The sequence below is a fragment of the Ranitomeya variabilis genome, chromosome 1, assembly GCF_051348905.1.
Source record: "Ranitomeya variabilis isolate aRanVar5 chromosome 1, aRanVar5.hap1, whole genome shotgun sequence".
In the NCBI taxonomy this organism is placed as follows: domain Eukaryota; kingdom Metazoa; phylum Chordata; class Amphibia; order Anura; family Dendrobatidae; genus Ranitomeya; species Ranitomeya variabilis.
Window position 1 is genome coordinate 658,152,544 of NC_135232.1, and position 24,620 is coordinate 658,177,163.

Below are 24,620 nucleotides of genomic sequence, written 5' to 3' on the forward strand. Positions count from 1 at the left end.
GCAGTTCATTATGGCCCCATATAACAATGTGCCACATGTAATGCCCCATGCAGTTCATTATGGCCCCATATAACAATGTGCCACATGTAATGCCCCATGCAGTTCATTATGGCCCCATAGATGCTCCATAGAACAATGTGCCACATATAATGCCCCATGCAGTTCATTATGGCCCCATAGATGCTCCATATAATGCGCCATGCAGTTCATTATGGCCCCATAGATGCTCCATATAACTATGTGCCACATGTAATGCCCCATACAGTTCTTTATGACCCCATAGATGCTCCATATAACAATGTGCCCCATATAATGCTCCATACAATACATTATGGCCCCATAAGATGCTCCATATAACAATGTGCCACATGTAATGCTGCTGCTGCAATGAAAAATAAAATGACATACTCACCTCTCGTCGCTGCTCCTCAGCGTCCCGTCTCTCCGCACTCACTGTTCAGGCAGAGGGCGGCGTGCACACTAATACGTCATCGCACCCTCTGACCTGAACAGTCACTGCAGAGGACACGCGGACGACTGAGCGGCGCCGACGCAGGAACGAGGGACAGGTGAATATGAAATACTCACCTGCTCCCGGCGCAGTCCCTGCTTCTCCTGGACAGATGGTCTCCGGGAGGCGCGGCAGCTTCTTCCTCTGTCAGCGATCACTGGTACCGCTCATTACGGGAATGAATATGCGGCTCCATCCCTATGGGAGTGGAGTCCATATTCATTACTGTAATGAGCGGTACCTCGTGACCGTTGAACAGAGGAAGAAGGTGGCGGCGCCGGAGACCATGGGACATGCAGGGACCGCGTCAGGAGCGGTTATATGACAGTCGTTGCTCCCCCTCACCCGCTGACCCCCCCCCCCCACCGACCATGACTCGAATATAAGCCAAGAGTGGCACTTTCAGACCATTTTTTGGGGCTGAAAATCTCGGCTTATACTAGAGTATATACGGTAATTTTTTTGTCAAGTGTCTCAATGCCACAAACACATTCAAGTGCAGAAATTGGGAGGCGTTATAGGGCGTCAGACATGGTGGCGGTCTAGTGGGGCTAGGGCAGCTGACAGATTCCATATAAAGGATATGAAATATGCCTTATTTATATGGGCGTTTTGATAACTCAGTTGAGGCGGGTTCTTTTAAAATTGATAAGCTGCTATCAAAAAAGTGCAAATAATATAATTTAATTATTTGAATTGCATCAGCCTCTAAGCGAAACAGATGTCCCATTAGTAGTAAAATAAATTCTCTAGGATTGCCCCTAGACCTGCTCAGCAAATATCAGCCCACAAGTATAGGGATTTTCTCAGCAAATATCAGCCCACAGGTATAGGGTCATCAAGTTTGCAGATGTAAATAAAAGGTTCAATAAAAAACATGTTTGGGGGGTCCTGGGGAAGCTGACAGGGTCCCTTTAATTAAAAATATTATGACTGCTCAAATTACCTTCAGCTTGGGCCTCACACAGTAGATATGGTGCCCTCTTTCACACCCGTCACACAGGATCATGCTCTCATTATCTCCTTTCTTGCGGCAAACTTTGCACCTGGCGTTACGAATAGATCGAGACCACAAAATACTGCGTTCCAGTGTTGATAAGTGAAGGAAGATTTGAGACAAGCTGCCAGATGCTAGTAAAGATTCTCGCCAGCGGTCCAGCAAGGTTCTCTGAACACGGCCACTGTCGCTACCATCTACAATGAGACAAGACAAATCACAATTGTTGCCGTGTTTTATTCAGTCTCCTGTGAGAAGATAGAAGCTTTTAATGTTACCGTACTTACCATCTCTTTCACCAATTTGATCTTCATCTTTCTTATTTTTTTCGGCTTTCTTTTTATCAAACTTGGAGTTCTTCTTACCATCTTCTGCATCACCTGTCCAATTGACCACATATTACTTCAGGCAAGATCTACCTCCTACTTTAACTAGCGCTGCTGTACTACTATGGCAATTTAGCTGCACAGATAACACACTTATTCCGCCAATGACTCGTGTATGTGTATAAAACCTAGCAATAAGTCAATGCATGAAGGGATAATTTCCATTAACCCCTTAACGACTAGGGGTGCTTTTGAATTTGTTTTTTGCTCCCCTTCTTGCCAGAGCCATAAGTTTTTACGTCACCATTGGTTTTAACATATCGTGTACAGAAAAACAAATTCCAGGTGTGGTGAAATAGCAAAAAAAAAAAAGTTTAAAAAAAAAAAAAAAAAAAATCACAGCATTTTTTTTTTTAACCATGTCCACTAACTGCTAAAACTGACATGCCATTATGATTCTCCAGGTCGCAGACACCAAACATGTCTAGGTTTTTTTTATTTGAGTGGTGAAAAAAAATTCCAAAATCTGTTTAAAAAAAAAAAAAAAGTGAGCCATTTTCCGAGACCTGTAGAATCTATATTTTTCATGATCTGGGGCTGGGAGAGGGCTTATTTTTTGTGCAACGAGCTGACGTTTCCATTGATACCATTTTGGTGCAGATACAATCTTTTGATTGCCTGTTACTGCATTTTATTGCAATGTAGCTGCGACAAAAAAAAAAAAAAAAAAGTACTTCTGGCGATTTTTATTTTCTCACTGCTTAGCGATCGGGTTAAGTCTTTCTCATGATGATCGATCATGCGATTTTGACTAGAAGCTGCAATACTTTGAGCGCTTCTGCTACACACAGGTGATCAGATCACCAACATGTAGCCGATATGCTCGCTTGCTATGAGCGCTCATAGCAATCTGGCAAAGAACCATAGAGGTCTGCTGCAGACCTCTGGCTGTCATGCCGCCCAATCGGTGACCCGCGATCATGTGACGGGGTTACCGATGGGCGGGATTAAAAACGCGCTTCGGCTAAGTGTGAGATTGACAGCAGCATTTAAATCGTTAACAGCGGCGGGTGGATCGCGATTCCACCCACGGCTCTTCAGCTGACAAGTGCCAAGAAAGGTGTGGGCTCAGCGCCGGAGCCTGCACCAAACAGGGAGTGTCAGACTTGGGTGTATTATTACGCCCAAAGTTGGAAAGGGGTTAAAGTGGTTGTCCAGGTCTAAACAATTGGTGACCTCTATAGGAATATAGGAATGTGGGAGATACAGTTATGTGCAAAATAACAGCAGTGTGTTTAAAAGAGCTGAGAAATAAATCTCAATCCTCATAATAGCATTTATTTTTATATACACAAAAGGCACTGGGAGCTGTACATTCAATTTCAAATTAAATTTATCAATTTTAAACTAGAAATGAAGAAAAGGGAATAATGGGCTGCTCAAACACAATAGTGTCTGCATTTTCATTTACAAACTCGAATATTTATCAGTCAGCAACTAAATTGCCATCCGCAGAATCCTTTGGGTCAGGGCCTGGAACAGACATGGCTTCCGAGAAGTCTCTCACCAGCCTTACTTTCCAGGTGTCTCTTCAGGAAACAAATTTGATCAATTCACTGAACGGAAGAGTACCTCTCCTCCCCAACCAAAGCCGCCCGCTCCCCGCCCTCTTATGATATGCTTTCTTCAATTCCTTTTGGTATTTTGTACATTTGGGGTTCTCTGCCAGACGAAAACAACCCCAGTTCATCAGGAAATCAAATAAATATTAAAAAAAAAAAAAATACACAGTCCTTCAAACAGACCCCCCCTCCTGGCCTGCCAGCATGGCTGTCAATCCTAGTTAGCACCCTCCACATGTAACACGTTTTTACCTACATGAGGAGCCGTGCCAACCTGGGAAACCTCTCAGGGTGGGAGACCGTCTTCTCTTCTGTAAAACGTGGATCTATAGTCGAGCTGGGTTAAGAGAGAGAGAGTCTCCATTGGCTACAAAATAGAATTTTCTTCCCTCCCCCCGCTATCGCTTCTTCTAATCTTAACCCCCCAACTGAACCATTTCAGGGAACTGAGGAATTCCTCTGCTCAGTGGACATCCAATATGCCCATCTTCACAATCCCAATATGAGCTTCCTCATCAGACATTACTCAGATTCACAGTCCTTCCCTTTGGCTTAGCCTCTGTGTCCAGGGTAGTTACCAAGGTCATGGCAATTCTACGAGAGGGATTCTGGTCGTCCAATATCTAGACGGCATTCTGATCAATGCTCCTTCCTACCACCACCTGGAATGCTGCGAGAGTCTCCAGATCATTCTTGATACTTAATCACCTAGGCTAGCTCGTCAACACGGCAAAGTACTCACCGATCCCAGCTCAACTCCTAGTCTTCCTTTACATACAGTTTGACACCGAACACGCAAGAGCCTACCTTCCCAAAACAAAGGTCTCAGCTATCCTGCTTGGAATTTGCTCCTTCAGGTGCCCCTCGCCCTCACACTTTCAGCTCCGAATGAGTGTCCTGGGCAAGATGATCGCCGCCATGGAAGTAGTTCTCTTTGCACAGTTCCATGTATGCCCTTTAGTTGGCTCTAGTCCACCTGGGACAAGAGGATCCCCTCCCTTTCCCTGAAATGGCCCATCCTCCTACCCTCGCGAGTAAAACAGTGTCCATGCTAGTGGTGCTCTCCTTCCATTTGGCGTGGAAGACCATTCTTCCCACTACACTGGAAGATTGTTATGACGGGTGCCAGTCTAGGATAGGGGCAGCATTCCACAACACACAGTTCAAGGCTGATGGGACAATAAAAAGAGTCCTCTCTCCCCATCAACATTCTAGAACTCAGAGCAATCTACTTCTCCTTCACTGGCAGGACCTGCTAGCAGGTCACCCATTATGCATTCAATCCGACAATGCCGTGGCATACATCAACCATTAGGTCAGAACGAGGCGTAAAGTGGTCCCAGTTCGACCTTTTGCATCCCACCTCTACCCTTGACACTCAGACTTGCCAAGAAGATTAAAGCAGAAGGAGTATGTGTCATCCTCGTCGCCCCTTCTGGGCCTGGTACACAAAAGGTGGTCAACCTCGCAGACACCCCATAGAAACGGACGAGTGGCCCAGAGCTGCTCGCTCAGGGGACTTCACTTCCACCAGGATTCAGTGTCTCAATTTAATGGCATGGTTGTTCAAGCTGTAGTCCTGAAGAATGCAGTTCTCTCAAATCAGGCCATTCAGACCATGAACAAGGCAAGAAACCACTTGTCCTCCTCCATATACCATCTTAAGTGGAAGACCTTCTTTCGCTGGTGCAAAACCAAACAGGTGGAGTCCATGTATTTTTCTTTTCAGTCTCTCCTGGCTTTTCTGCAGTCCGGCATGGAGTCCGGATTATCCGTCAGGGTTGCACATCAGTTCTTCCCCATCATCCTCCCATGGACACGTGGAACCTTAACCTAGTCTTGATTGTTCTCCAGGGACCTCTCTTTGAACCCATTCAATATATCGCCATATCCTTTCTTTCCTGGATGGTTTCCTTCCTTGTCATGACCACCTCTCAGGCAAGTCTCGGAACTGGTAGCTCTCTCGTGCCGCTCTTTCCTTGTCCATCAGGACAAGGTGGTCCTCAGACTGGTACCATCTTTCTTCCCAAGGTGGTGTCTCCCTTGCACCTTACAGAGCACACTGTTCTTCTGTTCATCTCCATCCCATTCTCTGGTACGGCTCCTCCACAAGTTGCAATCTATTAGGGCTCTGTGCCTATACTTGAAGAATAGCATCCTTCAGGCGTTCTGACTCTATGTTCTCTGATTGTGATTGCATAGGACTAGCCTACAGGGCTACCATCGCTCTTTGGATTCACTCTGCCATAGTGGAGCCATATCGAGTCAAGGATAGACTGTCCCCACCGGGAGTAAAGATTCACTCTATGCTCACTGTGAGGGCCTCCTGGGTCATTCATCACCAGGCCTCTGCGACAGAGCTATGCAAGACCACTACCTGGTCCTCAATCTATACCTTTTCCAAATTCTACATGGTGCATATCTATCATATCTATGCTGGCTGATGCAAGTTTGGGCAGGAAGGTTCATCATGAGGAAAAATGTCCACCATGTGACCTGATCTGGGCATGTTTCATTTCGTTTCCAACCCATAGGACTGCTTTGGGACATCTCATGTTTACCTGTGTCCCCCAATTAAGTGATAGAGAAAAGAGGATTTTGGATACTGATCGCAAAATCTTATTCTCTGTGCCTTCATTTGGGGGACATAGCTCACAACGTAGATTAATTATTATGTGCTAGATTCTGTTACGAGTTGGTTTAAGTTTTAATTCTTATTGCTTCTCCTGCTTTCTCACTAACTGATTAGCTCCCTGACAATTGGTGGATGAACCCCTGCTGGCTGACTTTTTTTTTGCCTATACTGTGCTGGGGTCAGGGAAGATTTCTCCTTGTTGACTATCCACTAGAGACGGATCAGATTGTCCAGAGTGATCTGAAGACTGATTGCATTCGCGACGGGAAGACCCCTTGATCAGAAGATCGTCCAAGTATGGAATTATGAGAAACCCCTTGGAGCAAAGGATGGCCATAACCTTCGTGAATACCCTGGGGGCAGTGTCCAGGCCGAAGGGAAGAGCCGTGAACTGATAAGTGGTCCTCCTGGATCGCAAACCGTAGGAATCTCTGATGCTGAACACAAACAGGAATGTGAAGATGAGCATCCTGAATGTCTACAGAGCAAATAAATTCTCCTGGTTTCATGGAGGCGAAAAACAAACCTAGGGATTCCATCCTGAAAATGAGGGATCCGAACATGATGGTTCAGTCGCTTGAGGTCCAAAATTGGACAAAGCGATCGTTCTTTCTTTGGGACTATGAAAAGATTGGAGTAGAACCCTGAAAATTGTTAGTTCCAGGGAACGGGTACGATTACTCCTGTGCGTAGTAGGGAAAAGACGGCCTGAAGGACCCCTGGGGCCTGAGACGGAAGTTTTGGCGGGCGAGACAAAAATATCTTCCTGGGGTGGGAGAAAGAAAAGTCGATTCTGTAACCGGATGCGACTCGCGCTCTGACCCAGGCGTCGACCACCGACAACCAAGAGTCCCGAAAGAGAAGAAGACGGCCTCCCACCCTGGAGAGATTCCTCTATGGGGGGGTGTGTGACTCATGTTGGTGTGGACCCTGAAGACTTGGATGAGCGGACCCTTTTGATCACTGGTGAGAGGCTGGCTTGAAAGACAGCCTCTTCCTTTCCCCTTGGTCAGAAGAGCGATCCTGCTGGGCTGAAGTTCCTGAAGAAGAAAAGGGCCGAAATGAATGAAATTGAAGCGACCTCTTATTGAAAAGACGTTTAGGCTTGGACTAGGGAAGCGAGGTGCTTTTCCAGCCAGTCGCATCGGAAATTATTTAATCCAGTTCAGACCCAAAAAGTCTAGAGCCTTGGAAGGCAAGGCCAGTGAGGGACTTTGACGGTGGATCAGCATTCCATGCTTTCAACCAGAGATTGCGGCTAATAGCCACAATATTGCTGGTAGCCCTGGCAGAGCAAATAGTTGCATCCAAGGAAGCGATCAAAAGATATTTGCCAGCATGAGCAATCTGGTCAGCCAACTCATCCGGAGGAGCTGGCAGGTGGAGACAAAAATAGGACAGTCGCCAGCTGCTTCAAAAGCGGACTTAGCCAAGGATTCTGTCTATGTGTAGAGTCTTTCATGGAAGCACCGTCCAACAGAGACTTTGGACTGTCTTAGAAGACAGGCGAGAAACTGGTGGATCCTCATTAGGAGATTCTGCCCATCTACCAACAAGGTCTGGGCTAAAGGGATAGAAAATATTGAGCCGCTTCCTTCCTGGGAAACGCTTCCCAGGGTGTTCCCAGTGTTTGGACATAATCGCCTCAAATTCCCTGTGATTAGGAAAACTCCGGGAAGGGCGTTTTACCCGTTTTAAGGAGATTGAGTGCTCCTGAGCAGGTGCCTTGTCCTCCTTTAGGTTCAGAGTTTGGGTAATAGCCAGGGTAAGTCTACTGACCATATCCAGCATCTTTGGGGTCCGTATCAGACTCAAACTCTGAATCCACATCTGTGCCAAAAGCCACCTCCGAGGAGGGGGCATGGGGGAGAGGAATGCATCCAGGAGGATGCAGAGGGACTCGGAGGAAAGGAAGAAGTATCGGAAAAAGCTCACTTCCTTAGCCTTTGTCCTTGTGAAGGTCGCGGTCAGGTGCGTGCGAATCACCATGAGAGGCGTTCGGAGCACTGGTGGCATTGGACAAATGTTGAAGTCATTCCAGGGCCTGGACCAGGGACTGTGAAACTTTTGTCAGATCAGAGACCGACTGACATGGCAACAGCCCATTCCAGAGGGAGGGGAGTGCTCTCATCCCGGGCGTTAGAGGGCTCCTGTGGGGCAGATATGGAGGGGGGCTGCAGAACAGGCAGAAAGGGGAGAACTGGCCTGAAGACCACTTTCTGTTACAAAGGGTACAGGCGTAGTGAATCACGGGGTTAAAAAGGCAAGAAAAAGCCTCTCTAGGGTTGGGCATAAGTTGAGCCTTGGGGATACTGCTATGGAGGAGCTATGACAAAAAAAGCACAGAGCCTACCCGATGCCCACATCGACCAGCAGAAAGAACTATGGAAGCTGTGTCTCCCTGTGTGCAGAGCATCCGCAGGTCTACAGAGAGCACAGGATTTCAGAGCACGCAGCAGTATACAGAGTCTCCCCAGCTTGCCCCACAGTGCTGCAATGTGCCGGCTGGCAGAAGAGAAAGCAAGCGTCCTATTGGCTGACACGCCGGGGGCGTGAACAGACGGAAGAATCTGCCAGCCAGCGAAAACAAAGGTCCCCCTCCAACTGGGTGACACACCGAGAGCATGAACAGCCAGAAAGGCGAAGCTCAGTGTTTTGAGTGGAAAAAAGCAATTGCTGAGCCCCGCCATTGGTAAAATGATCTCGACCACTAACGCCGCCCTGTCCCTAAAGGGACAGTACCTCGAGATGACACCTGTTGCTGCGGAGGGAGAGGAGGGAACATACCTATGGTGAGTCCCAGTCCCTCAACAGTGATGAGGATCTCATCAGGAGCCCTCGGGTGGGAGAGAGTCGCTGATATCCAGAATCCTCCTTCCCGCACAGTCTCCAGACGGTGCAGAAGATGGCATCAACCCTTTACCAGAAGGGGGAGGCCACGGTCTTCCTCCCAGCCCTCTACGAGGAGAGGGGTGGGGAAAAGGCAAAGGACCGGCCACAGGGCTTCACCCTGAAACACCGTAAAGGTGACAGGGGATCAGGTCCTGCCTGTGGGCTTGAGAGTGGGCGATACCATACTGCTCTTCTCAGTGGCATAAATACGGGCAAACAGGGTGAGAAATTACACCCAGTTACCCTCAGAAGACCTGAAAGAAAGGGAAAAGGTTAATAACCACAAACAAGGAATCTGAAAAGGAAAATGCGGATCTGGTAGCAGACCCATGTCCGCCTCCTACCGACACCAAGCTTAAAGGGAAGGTACCGTGTTTGTAGATCATTAATAAATCACTGTAATGTAGCATAACATGCTAATAAGTTTTAAATGCATGTGAAACATATTTCGTATGTTATATGAGTTTAAAGAAGGCACTGGGGGCTGACATCTTGGTTTCACAGCAGTAGCAGGACACTATCAGTGTCATTTTACGGCACCCCATGGACATAGGAGATAATAGACTGGCGCTGACCCGATCTCTAACATTGTAGCTGCTTTAGCAGTGAGCTGGGCCCGCCTCTGTGGGCTGCACTAATCATTGCTGTAGGTGTGACTGGCCACCATTTTATTATAGCCCAGTGCTCTCTGCCGAGCTCCACTTACTCTATCACAGGACAGAAGTGCACTGGAGCCGGAGGATGGAGAGTGGGGAGTGCGGGTGGTTTACCTCCCTGCTCCTCTGTACTCCAGTCCAGGCACTGCACGTTCTGAGCAGACATCCTCTGCTCCTCACACGCTGCCCTGCCTGTGTGCTTCTCCTGCTCTGTCTCCACCTCCCCCCTCACACACAGTCCGGTAAGAAGCTGCATTTACAGCCTGCAGACAGGGAGCTGACACCTGGAGAAAGAGCAGGGCAGCTGACAGGACAGGGATTAAGGTGGGGGAAGGGGGGATGGCTGCTGAGCCCACTGTGTTCTGCTCTTCTGTAAACTCTGTAGCTGTGTTTCTGATGCAGTAACTGCTGGTGATAGCAGATCACAGGGCAGTCACACACAAAATGGCTCTGCCCTGTGATGCTGCTCTTCATTCTGCCCCAGGGATATTAGACCACCCAAAAGGAGAGGGAAATGGTGATGTCAGCAGTTACTGCCCCAATTTTCCAGCTAACAGTAAAGCTGGTAAGTCTTACTATAGCTGCTTGAGGTCTAAAACGGAAAATGCTCCCCCTAGTGGTCAATATATATATATATTTGTAAGAAAATATATAATATTTTTCATATAGAAATGTTTGCAAACAGTGCAAACATTGCATGAATACATTTTATTTACTATTTTAAGCTTAATTTCACAAAAAAACAAACTACAAGAAAACTGGTGGCACCTTCTATTTAAAGGGATTCTGTCACCTGAATTTGGAGGGAACAAATTTCAGCAATAGGGGCGGGGTTTTCGGGTGTTTGATTCACCCTTTCCTTACCCGCTGGCTGCAATATTGGATTGAAGTTCATTCTCTGTCCTCCGTAGTACATGCCTGCACAAGGCAATCTTGCCTTACGCAGGCGTGTACTATGGAGGACAGAGAATGAACTTCAATCCAATATTGAAGCCAGCATGCAGCCAGCGGGTAAGGAAAGGGTGAATCAAACACCCGAAAGCCCCTCCCCTATGGCTGAAAATTGTTCCCTCCAAATTCAGGTGACAGAGTCCCTTTAAACTGAGGTACTTGGTGCCTGTCGGTGGGTGTGTACTGCGACAGAGCAGCTATTTTCCCTTTTTGCTTAGTGTCAGCCTCCTAGCGACAGCAGCATACACCCATGGTTACCTATGTCCCCAATGAAGCGATAAAATGCCAGCACTCACCTGATCTGAAAGTAAATCAGTCCCCATTTATTCTCATTCCATCATGGACTATCACAAAGTGCGGTAGTGCTTTCAATGCAGGTGCAGGTATTTTACAAGAAAAAAAAAAAGACATGATAGACAACGACCGCTTTGTGCTTCACTTGCATGAACACGGACCTGTAGAAGTGCAAGTGAAGCACGAAACTGTTGTTGTCTGTCATGTCTATTTTTTTCTGGTAAAATCCCTGCACCTGCATTGACAGCACTACTGCACTTTATGTGATAGTCCAAGATCGAATGAGAATAAAAATGGACTGATTTACCTTCAGATTGGGTGAGTGCTGGCATTTCTTTTCTTCTCCTTGAAAGTTAATGATTAGACTTTGCCCTATAAAAGAAGATACTTCACTAGACACAATAACAGTCTCTGCCAGCTTACCCAGGGGAGCCTTTAGGTATCTGCGTTCCACTCCTTGCTCTATCTGCAGTAATGCTTGCGCCAGATAATGTACAGAATTCATTGATCGGTGAGGAGTGCTGGTACTAGAGGATGTGCCACTTTGGCTTTCGGTTTTCAAAGTTTGGAGCCTGCAGGAAAACATTAGACTTACTATTGCACCCATACACCGCTGTGTGCACACTCATGCATGAGGCCAATGCTCCTGCCTGCTTCTTAGCCAAAGCCGAGTCACTGCCAAGAGGCGCTCTTGTTCTTGATTACTTGGTGCAACGAGTGTCCATCACCACTACAGCTTAATCCTAGCTGTCAGCTTATCACCAGAGCAGCATCCCTAGATGCTAGCGTTTAATTTCCCTAGAAGTTTCCAAACCTGTCTTTGTTGTTTTGATTCATGTCATTTTCAATTTCCATGTCTTCCAGTTTCATGTCCCCATTTTCTTTTGTTTCATTATTCAAGAAGTCATACAAGCAGTTCTCAAGAGCCGACCTCCATATCTGCCTGTCAGGTACCTGGATGAAGAGGTGAGGCGAGGGGAAAAAAAAAACCAGATGGATGTTACTGAAACACCAGAAGAAACTGGCCAGCTCAAAACTTGCTGAATTGACTAGTAGTATCTTTTATGGCAAGAAGAGAAGTTTGATGCCTTCACCACTAGTGATGAGAGAGTATACTCGTTGCTCTGGTTTTCCTGGGCATGCTTGGGTGACCTCAAAGCATTTGTAACTGCTTGGAGATTTAGTTTTCATTGCTGCAGCTCAATGATTTACAGCTACTACACAGCTTGAATACATGTGGGGATTCCTTAGCAAAGAGGCAACCCCCACATGTACTCAGGCTGGCTAGCAGCCGTAAATCATGCAGCTGCGTCAACAAAAACTAAATCTCCGAGCAGTTACAAATTCTTGGAGACCACCCGAGCTTGCTCGGGAAAACCTGAGCAACGAGTACACTCGCTCATCACTATTCACCACGTTTAGGGCACCATTTTTTTTTTTTTTTTTTTTAAATACAAAAATTCTACACTTAGGATTTTCTGCCAATGGAGCGACTTAGAAAACTGGATTGGCTTTTCCATATACACATGATGTTGTACCTACCTACGAGTTCTGCTAACGAAACAAACTCACAATTACCTGGAGTTTGGATGGAGCAGTACCTACCGTATATACTAGAGTATAAGCCGAGAATTTCAGCCCATTTTTTTAGGCTGAAATTGCCCCTCTCGGCTCATACTTGAGTCATTCCCAGGGGTCGGCAGGGGAGGGGGAGTGGAGCTGTGTAATAATGTTCACCTGCTCCTGGCGCGGTCCCTGCACATCCCTGGTTCCCGGGCGCCGGCAGCTTCTTCCTGTAGTGAGCGGTCACATGGTACCGCTCATTACAGTAATGAATAAGGACCTGACTCCACTCCCATAGGGGTGGAGCCGCATATTCATATAATGTAGTGCGCGATATTCACCTGTCCCCCGTTCCACCGTCGGCGCCGCTGTGTTTTCTGCAGTGACGTTCAGGTCAGAGGGCGCGATGAAGCGATTAGTGCGCGCCGCCCTCTGCCTTAACAGTCAGTGCAGAGGACGGGGAAGACACAGCGGCGCCCATCGGTGGAACGGGAAAGGTGAGTACAGCAAGTGCCGGGGGCCTGAGAGAGGAGTATGTGATTTTTTTTTTTTTTTAATAGCAGCAACAGAAAATGGGGCAAATGTCTGTATGGAGCATCCTAGGCTACTTTCACACTAGCGTTAACTGCAATACGTCGCAAATGCGTCGTTTTGCCGAAAAAACGCATCCTGCAAAAGTGCTTGCAGGATGCGTTTTTTCTGCATTGACTAACATTAGCGACGCATTGACACACGTCGCAACCGTCGTACGACGGTTGCGCCGTGTTGTGGCGGACCGTCGGGAGCAAAAAGCGTTACATGTAACGTTTTTTTTTACTCCCGACGGTCCGCTTTTTCCGACCGTGCATGCGCGGCCGGAACTCCGCCCCCACCTCCACGCACTTCCCCGCAGCTCACAATGGGGCACCGGATGCGCTGGAAAAATGCATCCGCTGCCCCCGTTGTGCGGCGGAGACAACGCTAGCGTCGGGGACCTTGGCCCGACGCACTGCGACGGACCGAGCCCGACGCTAGTGTGAAAGAAGCCTTATGGGGTCATGTGCAGCATTATATGGGGCAAATATCTGTATGGGGCCATGTGCAGCATTATATGGGGCAAATATCTGTATGGGGCCATGTGCAGCATTATATGGGACAAATGTCTATGGGGCCATGTGCAGCATTACATGGGGCAAATGTCTGTATGGGGCCATGTGCAGCATTATATGGGGCAAATATCTGTATGGGGCCATGTGCAGCATTATATGGGACAAATGTCTATGGGGCCATGTGCAGCATTATATGGGGCAAATATCTGTATGGGGCCATGTGCAGCATTATATGGGGCAAATATCTGTATGGAGCATCTTATGGGGCCATAATCAGCATTTGTGGAGCATTATACGGGGCAAATGTCTATGGAGTATCTTATGGGGCCATAATCAGCATTTGTGTAGCATTATATGGGGCAAATGTCTGTATGGAGCATCTTATGGGGCCATAATCAGCATTTGTGGAGCATTATACGGGGCAAATGTCTATGGAGCATCTTATGGGGCCATAATCAACATTTGTGCAGCATTATATGGGGCATATTTTAATATGGAGCATATTATGGGGCCCATCATGAACTGTATGGAGAATTATATGGGGCGTATTTTGTATGGAGCATCTTATGGGGCCCATCATGAACTGTATGGAGCATTATATGGGGCTCCTGATTCAATGGATATTCAAAAACACTTAACCTACTAATGTCTCAATTAATTTTACTTTTATTGGTATCTTTTTATTTTTGACATTTACTGGTAGCTGCTGCATTTTCCACCCTAGGCTTATACTCGAGTCATTAAGTTTTCCCAGTTTTTTGTGGCAAAATTAGGGGTCTCTGCTTATACTCTAGTATATAGAGGTACTTCAGACGCTATACTTTATATGAGATGACATTTCAGTGTACAAATATGTCAATTTTTGTAATAAAGAAAGCTAAATGTTTTCCCAGCATTTGTCTTAAAGGGAACCTGTCACCCCCAAAATTCGCCTATAAGCTGCGGCCACCGGCATCCGGGGCTTATCTACAGCATTCTGTAATGCTGTAGATAAGCCCCGATGTATCCTGAAAGATGAGAAAAAGAGGTTAGATTATTCTCACCTGAGTTCCTGGTCCAATGGCAGTCGCGGTCCGGGGCCTTCCATCTTCTTACAATGACGTCCTTCTTGTAATCATGCTGCGCCGGGAAAGGTCAGAGAGGCCCAGCACCTGCACACTGCAGTACTTTGCTCTGCCCTCAACAGGGCAGACAAAGTACGCCTGCGCTGGAGCCGCAGCGTGAAGACAAGAAGAGGACATCATTCTATGAAGATAGGAGGCCCTGAACCGGACCGCGACGCCCATCGGACCGGACCGGACCGCCCCCCAGGTGAGAATAATCTAAAATCTTTTTCTCATCTTTCAGGATACATCGGGGGCTTATCTACAGCATTACATAATGCTGTAGAAAAGCCCCTGATGCTGGTGGACTTAGCTCATGTTCGATTTTGGGGGTGACAGGTTCCCTTTAAAGCATACCTTAATAGAGCCAAGTGTGCCCTGGTAAATCCGGTCTTCGATGTCTAGGAGGAGCTCACAGAGTCTGTGTTCTAGCTGCTTTTTTGCAGGGATCTGTGCAGCATCTGGTGCTTTCCCCAGTCTCCCCCTGCCAGGTTTAATATCTGTTGCAGGTGGATTGTCTACAAAAAAAATAAAAAAATAAAAATACTTAAAGCAATCTACCTTATAGCTGCATGCTACTATGAGAATACGTCAGTTAACTACTGTATATAGTGAAGTATTCTGTACAGTATATGAAGGATACACTTTATATTAGAAAATTAGCATAAACTGAAAATGGCTCAGCTCTCTGGGTGCATTATAAAATCTAGTGCTTTATTTCGTTCTATTAAAATAATAGCAAGTGAAAAGCCTCCACCATCAGTACGAGACCTTCACTTCATGTTCTACCTCGTGCAAAAGTGTAGCTAATAGTGATGAGTGAATGTGCTCGGATAAGGTGATATCTGAGCATGCTTGGTTGCTAACAGAGTGACTTCAGAGAGCTCGAATAATATTTTCAAGTCCCTGCGCATGCATGTCTCGCGGCTGTTGGACACTGGCAACACATGCACTGACTGACAGTTTGTTAAGCAATCCCTGCATATATTGCAGCTGTCGAACAGCCACAAGACATGCAACCGTGGGGACTGACATTATTTGAGCATGCCGAAGGAACTCTTAGCACCAGATCATGCACGGATAACGCCTTATCCCAGCACATTTGCTCACCGCTATAGATGGGCGAAAATATTCGTGATTTCCCGAGCACGCTCGGGTGTCCTCCGAGTATTTTTTAGTGCTCGGAGATTTAGTTTTCATCACTGTAGCTGAATGATTTACATCTGATAGCCAGCATAAGTACATGTGGGGGTTGCCTGGTTGCTAGGGAATCCCTACACGTAACCAAACTGGCTAAGAGATGTAAATCATTCAGCTGCGGCGAAAAAAACTAAATCTCCGAGCACTAAAAAATACTCGGAGGACACCCGAGCATGCTCTGGAAATCTCGAGTAATGAGTATATTCGCTCATCACTACTCACAGCTAATAACTAGGCGTCTGCACGGAGCAGCGGATGGGCATGTTCAGTGGTGCCCCATTCAGTCTATGGGACTGAGTTCACCGCTTTACACAAACTTTTCTTAGCCATTAGGCTTGCTGCCTAGGAAAACTAGGTCCCTTCACTAGCAATTATAACATTTCGTGGAGGACACCGTTGTCAGAGCCCAGGAATCTAGCCCTATCCAGTACATCAGTAATAATGCTTTAGACTGGAATACCCTGTCAAACATTTCCATTTCACCAGATTTCCAACAGATCAGTAGTTTGTGTATTATACATCCAGGTCATTATCTTTGAGTGGACCACCCACCACAGACCGTCCCCTTTCATACCAGTCATTTTTTATCTTGTATATAAACCCTTTTCATATGCAAAAATGCAGCAGTAGTACAGAGCCCATGCTTAGTCTGCTGCCCCCTTGTTGTACAGTGGCCACGTAAAAGGTATTGTCTAGGTAAAGCAAGTTACCACCTATACACACTATAGGTGTTAAAAATAGTGACCGGTGAGGGTTCGAGCTCTGGGACCAGCACCCCCTAACAATATATTGGGGGACTTTATCTTATCCCTGTTACAATACTGAGGCAGGTTGGATGCTTGATGGCCATATATGAAACTGCCAAAAAAAAAAAAGCTAAGTGCAGGGCTTGTCAGCACTACAAGGACTGAATGGGGACAGAGCATGCTGCACATACACACTGCTGCTCCATTCTAACTGGAGTTAACCTTTTAGTGACAGAGCCAAAGTTTTGAAATCTGACCAGTGTCACTTTATGTAGTAATAACTCTGGAACGCTTCAACAAATCCCAGAGATTTTGAGATTGTTTTTTCGGGACGCATTACACTTTATCATAATGGTAAATACACTTTATCATAATGGTAAATTTAAGTCAATATGTTTTGTGCTTATTCATAAAAAAAAATCAGAAATTTGAGAAAAATTTAAAAAAAACACAGCAATTTTCAAACTTTGAATGATTATCCCTTTAATCCAGATAGTCATACCACAGCAAAATAATAAACATTTCCCTCACGTCTGCTTTACATAAGCACCATTTGTAAAATGTTCTTTTATTTTGTTAGCATTTAAGGAGTTTTTAAAAAGTTGCAGTAATTTTTCATTTTTTCAAGGAAATTTACAAAAACAGGATTTTTGGTTGCTTACTGTAAAATCCACTTCTTGGAGTCTTCATTGGGGGACACAGGAACCATGTATGTATGCTGCTGCCACTAGGAGGCAGACACTATGCACAAAAAAAGTTAGCTCCTCCTCTGCAGTATACACTCTGTATTCTGATATTCAGTTAGTGAGAAAGCAGTAGAAAAAACAACATAGTAGAAAAAACACAACCACAGATATATTAACTGTAATGATAGAACACAGAAAAACAAAAGAACAGATCAACATGGGAGGGAGCTGTGTTCCCCAATGAAGGCTTTGAGAAAGATTTTACGGTAAGCAACCAAAAATCCTGTTTTCTCTATCGCTTCATTGGGGGGACACAGGAACCATGGGACGTCCCAAAGCAGTCCCTCGGGAGGATAAAACAGACTGCCATCAGGTCAGAGAACTCACCACTGCCGCCTGCAAAATCCTTCTGCCCAGCCTGGCATCCGCCGAAGCGTAGGTATGAATCCTGTAAAATTTGCCGAACGTGTGGACGGAAGACCAGGCTGCCGCAATGCAAAGCTGTAGTGCGGAAGCCCTGTGGTGCACCACCCAGGAGGCGCCAACTGCCCGGGTAGAGTGAGCCTTAACCCCAGAAGGGGGCACTCTGTTCTCAACCTGGTAAGCCTCCAAAATTGCCGTTCTGATCCAGTGAACAATAGTCGCCTTGGAGGCCTCTACGCATACCATCTGGAATGATGAAAACAGAGTCCGTCTTCTGAAAAGAGGCCATTCTAGCCAGATAGACCCTTACCGCCCTGACCAGGTCTAGCTTGTTCAATGAACACTCCAGAGGATTAGTCGGAGCAGGACAAAAGGAAGGTAGAACAATGTCCTCGTTTAGGTGGAAGGCGGACACCACAAGACCACCTTAACCTGGTGAATAACAAAGAAAAGAGGGCAACAAGAAAGGGTCGCTAATTCTGAGACATGCCAGATGTAGGTGATGGCCACAAGGAAGACCACCTTCCAGGACAGAAGTGACAGGGGAACCTCTCTGAGAGGCTCAAAGGGAGAACCCTTCAGGGTCTCCAGGACCAGAATGAGATCCCATGGATCCACGGGAGCCCGGAACGGAGGAGCTGCATGCACTACTCCCTGAAGGAAGGTCTTGACCTGTGGTCGGGCTGATAACGTCTTCTGGAAAAGAATGGAAAGCGCTGATACTTGACCCTTTAGAGAACTAAGGGCAAGACCAGAGTCCAGTCCTGCCTGGAGAAACGCCAAAATAGAAGGGAGAGAAAAGGACATAGGTGGGGCGTGATTGGCCTCCACCAATGGAAATAGGCCCTCCAGGTTCGATAGTAGATCCTGGAAGACGACGGCTTCCTAGCCAGGATCATGGTGTGAATCACCAGATTTGAAAAACCAGATGCTTTCAGAACCGCAGTCTCAACAGCCACGCCGTCAAACTGAGCGACCGAGAATTCAGGTGGCAGATCAGACCCTGAGACAACAGATCGAATCTGTCTGGAAGCCGTCAGGAAGCGTCTGCAAGAAGATTGACCATCTCTGCGAACCAAGACCTTCTGGGCCAATCCGGTGAGATCAGAATGACATGCACCCCCTCCACCGTGATCATCTTTAGCAGCTTGGGAAGAAGGGGAGGGAACAGATAGGGAAGCACGAACTGCGACCAAGGAATGGCCAGTGCATCGGCGTCCACTGCGAGAGGATAGCGGGACCTGGAGACGAACCGAGGGACTTTCCTGTTCAGTCGCCACGCCATGAGGTCCACATCCGGAGTCCCCCGTCTAAGGCAAATTTGATGAAAGACCTCCTGATGCAGGGACCATTCCCCTCCACCCAAAGGAGGATCTGGGACACCCCGGCCAACGTCAAGGAACTCAGAGTCCCTCCCTGGTGGTTGACATTTGCCACTGCCGTGGCATTGTCCGTCTAAATTTAGATTGGCAGACCCCTGAGAAGTTTTTCCCAGTGAAGGGGGAACAGAAAAATGGCCCGAATCTCGAGGACGTTGATCGGCAGAGTGGATTCCTGTGCTGACCAACGTCCCTGGACAATCAAGTGACGAAACACCGCCCCCCCAGCCGAGAAGGCTGACGTCCGTCATCACCACCAGCGAATGGGAAGGAAGGACCGACCGTGGAAGATGAGTGGTGACATCCACCAATTGAGGGACCGATTGACCCGGGACGAGAGCTGAATCAGGCGATCCAGAGAAAAGACAGACTTGTCCCACCGCCAAAGAATTGCTTGCTGAAGTGGTCTTAAGTGGAATTGAGTGAAGGGGATCACCTCCGACATTGCCACCATCTTCCCCAGGACCTTCATGGCCGATCGGAAGGATGGAAGCCGAGGACTCTGAAGCAAGCGAACTTCCCTGCGGAGAATTGCTCTTTTCTCCTCAGGAAGGAAATAGGGATTTTTGTGTTACTCACCGTAAAATCCTTTTCTCCGAGACGCTCATTGGGGGACACAGGATTGTGGGTGTATGCTTCTGCCGCCAGGAGGCTGACACTAAGTAAACGTGAAAAAAAGTTAGCTCCTCCGTCGTATACACCCTGACACTGGCTACCGAAGAATCCAGTTTGGTGCAAAAGCAGTAGGAGAACAAAACACAGAAATAATGTAACAGCATAAATACAGAAAACTTATGTCTAGAAAAGGTCCTACTGACTAAATAGAATCAGAGATAACCAAAGCAGCCATAAGGCTACCAGGGAGGCAGCTGTGTCCCCCAATGAGCGTCTCGAAGAAAAGGATTTTACGGTGAGTAACACAAAAAAGGAGATTTTTGTGTACTCACCGTAAAATCTTTTTCTCCGAGTCATCATTGGGGGACACAGGACGAATGGGTGTTATGCTGCTGCCACCAGGAGGACACTAAGTTAAACACACACAAAAGATTAACTCCTCCCCTGCAGTATACACCCACAGGCTGGACAATCCAGAGCCAGTTCGGTAACAAAGCAGTAGGAGTAAACCAGTTATCAAACAGAAAACATATCATAGTCAAAACACAGACTGAAAGGAACAATTGAGCCAACTAGGCTAACAGGGAGGGTGCTGTGTCCCCCAATGATGACTCGGAGAAAAAGATTTTACGGTGAGTACACAAAAATCTCCTTTTCTCCTACGTATCATTGGGGGACACAGGACGAATGGGACGTCCCAAAGCAGTCCCTGGGTGGGTCACCAGAAGTTATAAATGCTGTGCGAGCCTACAACTACAGATGAGACACAGCCGCTTGTAGGATTCGCCTACCGACGGAAGCGTCTGCCGAAGCCTGAAAATGCACATGGTAGTGTTTCGTGAACGTATGTAGACTGGACCATGTAGCAGCCTTGCAGACTTGTGCTGCCGATGCCTGGTGCCGGATGGCCCAGGACGCGCCGACTGACCGGGTAGAATGAGCCTTGATCCCCGGAGGTGCAGCGTGACCCTTGACACGGTAGGACTCTTGGATGGCGGAACGAATCCACTTGGCAATGGAGGCCTTGGAAGCGGGTAGACCCTTCCGTGGCCCCTCCGGAAGAACAAACAAGGCATCTGATCTACGGAAAGACGCAGTCCTGGAGACATAACGTCTGAGACCCCTCACTAAGTCCAGAGTGTGGAGCGCCCTTTCCGTGGGGTGGGAAGGCGCAGGGCACAGTGAGGGAAGAACAATTTCCTCATTAAGATGGAAGGAGGAAACGACCTTCGGAAGAAAAGTCGGACATGTCCGCAGAACTACCTTATCCTGGTGGAACACGAGGAAAGGAGGTCGGCACGACAGAGCTGCCAGCTCAGAGACACGTCGAATAGACGTGACAGCCACGAGGAAGACAATCTTCCAAGACAAGAACAGTAAAGACACCTCGTGCAAGGGCTCAAAAGGTGGCTCTTGAAGAGCACAGAGAACTAGGTTCAGGTCCCATGGTTCCAAAGGCATCTTGTAAGGCGGAACCATATGAGAAACCCCCTGGATAAAGGTCCTGACCTGCAATCTGTTTGCGATCCTTCTCTGAAAAAGGACCGAGAGAGCAGAAATTTGGCCCTTAAGAGAGCTGAGTGCAAGACCCAAGTCTACGCCTGATTGGAGGAATTCCAAAATGTGAGGAATAGAAAAACGGAGGGGGGAACGCCTCCGATCCCTGCACCAGGCGAAGTATGCCTTCCAAGCGCGGTGGTAGATGCGCATAGAAGAAGACTTGCGTGCACGGAGCATGGTAGATATCACCGTCTGAGACAACCCCTTCTGCCTCAGAACCCAGGACTCAACGGCCACGCCGTTAAACACAGGGCCTCTGAGTTCGGGTGGTAAATGGGCCCTTGAGACAGGAGGTCTGCGCGATTCGGCAGCCTCCAAGGTACGTCTGAGACCAGTTGAACCATCTCGGCATACCATGTCCTGCGTGGCCAATCCGGAGCGATGAGGATTACTGGAATCCGTTCTGCCCTGATCTTCCTGATAACCTTCCCCAGAAGGGGAATTGGGGGAAAGATGTATGGGAGACTGAAGCCCTGCCATGAGAGGACGAGAGCGTCGGCTCCGAAGGCTGAGGGGTCGTGAGACCTGGCCATGAAGACGGGAACCTGACAATTGAGGCGGGATGCCATTAGATCCACGTCCGGGGTCCCCCAACGAGAGCAGATCTGGTGAAAGACTGCGGGATGAAGAGACCACTCTCCGGGATCGAGGCTGTGGCGACTTAGAAAGTCCGCTTCCCAGTTTTCCACGCCTGGTATGAAAACTGCTGAGAGAATGGAATGATGTGCCTCGGCCCAACGGAGAATTAGCGTCACCTCGACCATGGCCGCCCTGCTGCGAGTGCCCCCTTGGCGGTTGACGTAGGCTACTGCAGTAGCGTTGTCGGACTGGACTCTCACCGCACGTCCGGAGAGGAACTGCTGAAAATGATGGAGGGCTAGTCTGATTGCCCGAATCTCTAAAATATTGATGGGTAGCTGGGACTCCTGCGGCGACCAGCGACCCTGGGTCGAGTGGCGCTGGAACACTGCACCCCAGCCGAAGAGACTGGCGTCCGTTGTGACAACCAGCCAGTGCACCGGAAGGAAAGACTTCCCCCGAGTCAGGGAGGACCTCTCGGTCCACCACCTGAGGGATTGTCTGATTTGGCGAGAGAGAAGGAGACGGCGGTCGAGCGAGGCGGGATTCCTGTCCCATACTGCCAGAATGGCGTGTTGTAAGGGCCGGAGGTGAAAAACCGCAAAGGGCACTGCCTCCATTGCCGCCACCATCCTGCCGAGTACCCTCATGGAGAAGCGTAGGGAGTGAGAGCGAGGTTGAGCAAGCTTCCGGACTTCTCTCTGTAGAGTAGATACCTTTTCCGGAGGCAAGAGTACTAGACCCTGAGAGGAGTCTAAGATCATGCCCAGGTAGGGTATGGTTTGGGCCGGGACTGGGGAAGATTTTTTGAAATTGAGTTTCCAGCCCAGGCGTGAAAGAGTATTTATAGTGACATCTACCGCCTCTGAACAGGACCGGAAAGAGGGACCCTTTATAAGAATGTCGTCCAGGTAGGGCAACACCACTATGCCTCGAGCATGGAGAATGGCCACGGCAGCCGCCATGACCTTGGTGAACACCCGAGGAGCGGTGGCCAGCCCGAACGGTAGGGCGACAAACTGAAAATGGTGGCCCTGGACCGCGAAGCGGAGAAAGCGCTGATGAGACGGCAGAATGGGAATGTGCAGGTAAGCGTCTTGAACATCTAGGGATGCAAGAAACTCGCCCTCTTCCAGAGAGGCAATTACCGAGCGGAGGGACTCCATTCGGAATTGACGCACACGGACGTACCTGTTGAGGAGTTTGAGGTCCAATATCGGACGTACGGAGCCGTCCTTCTTTGGTACAATGAAAAGATTGGAATAAAAACCTTGGTACCTTTCGTCCTGAGGTACCGGGATAATGACCCCGTCGTCCCATAGCGATTTTATGGCCTGGAAATACTGACGGACCCTTGCTCTGGGAGGAGGGGACTGAAAGAAACGAGATGGGGGAAGAGAGACAAACTCTATCTTGTAACCGACGGATACCAGATCGCGGACCCATCGGTCGGGAACTACCGAGAGCCACGCGTCCCGAAAGAAGAGTAGGCGGCCGCCAACTCTGTCGGTGTCCTTTGGCGTCTGCCAAGAGTCATTGAGGAGGAGACCTGTTAGATCTGGACCCCCTGGACCCCTGTTGTCTGGGTCTGCCTCTCCAAGAGGGAGAAGGTTTGTAAGATGGCTGGGAGGTTCTGTCCTTGCGCTGACCTCTCCCGACGCCAGGTGGCGCGGAGGAAGGATTGGACCAGTTGGAACCGAAACGGAAATATCGGCCTCGGCCCTGTTGGTTGCGAAAGGGACGAAAGGTCCGTTGCTGGGGAAGGAATTTGCTCTTTCCCCCTGTGGAGTCTGCGATCATTTTATCTAGTTTGTCCCCAAACAGACGTTCACCCTGGTATGGAAGGGACGTGAGAGATTTTTTGGATCCTGAGTCCGCTTTCCAGTCCCTGAGCCAAAGGGATCTGCGGACCGTGACAGCATTGGCCGCTGCCTGTGAGGCACAGTTGGCCGCGTCTAAGGATGCGGAAACTACAAAGTCCCCCGCTCTGGCAATCTGAGTGGCCAGGTGAGAAACCTCAGGGGGTAAGTCGGCATGAAGTGCAGTAGAGGCTAGAGACTCGGCCCAATGGGTCATGGCTTTTGCAACCCATGTGGCGGCAAAAGAAGGAAAGAGAGAAGCCGAGGAAGCTTCAAAAGCCGAGCGAGCCATCTGATCAATTTGTCTATCCGTGGGATGCTTGATGGACGCGCCCTCGGAGGAAGATAGAACCGCCTTTGTGGCTAGCCGCGATACTGGCGGGTCCACGGAGGGTGACTGAGACCACTCCTTAGCAAGGTCCTGAGCAAACGGATACTTCAGTTGCATAGCCTTCTGACCTGAGAAGCGTTTATCCGGACGGACTCTATGGAGATCGACAATGTCCTTGAATTGAGGATGCGTGGGAAAAAACCTATGAGCCTTTGTAGTCCGCCCAAATGACACGGGATGAGCCGCCTTAGACGGGGCTTCCTCCTCTAACTGTAGAGTCTGACTTACAGAGTCTATGAGAGAATCAAGGGTCTCTTGGTCATGACGGTACTCTGGGGAACAGGACACGCTGGAAGCGTCGTCCAGAAAAGATTCCCTGCTATGATCTGGGGATGAGTGACGAGAGACTTCGCTCTCTGAACCAGAAGGCTGATCACGGACCGGAGATGTTACCCTGGACTTCTTTCTATATGAGTGAGGGCTTCTGGAAACGGAACGACCTCTGGGCCGTGAGGGGTTCTTAGACCGCGTTACATCATCCCTGGAAGTACCCTGGGTAAGGGACGGCTCACGGAGGGACTGTATCGTCCTTTCCAAGGATGCC

General features: G+C 48.4%; 1 protein-coding gene across 1 annotated transcript in view; it reads right to left on the reverse strand.

Moving 5' to 3' along the window:
* BAZ1A (bromodomain adjacent to zinc finger domain 1A) overlaps window positions 1–24,620 on the reverse strand; it is a 152,307-nt gene that overhangs the window by 26,952 nt on the left and 100,735 nt on the right. Inside the window, exons 19-23 of the mRNA XM_077262762.1 lie at window positions 14,996–15,156; window positions 11,699–11,838; window positions 11,308–11,456; window positions 1,796–1,888; window positions 1,458–1,705 (exon numbers count right to left, since the gene is read on the reverse strand). Of these exons, the coding sequence (XP_077118877.1) occupies window positions 1,458–1,705; window positions 1,796–1,888; window positions 11,308–11,456; window positions 11,699–11,838; window positions 14,996–15,156 (791 nt within the window). The remainder of the gene's footprint in view (window positions 1–1,457; window positions 1,706–1,795; window positions 1,889–11,307; window positions 11,457–11,698; window positions 11,839–14,995; window positions 15,157–24,620) is intronic.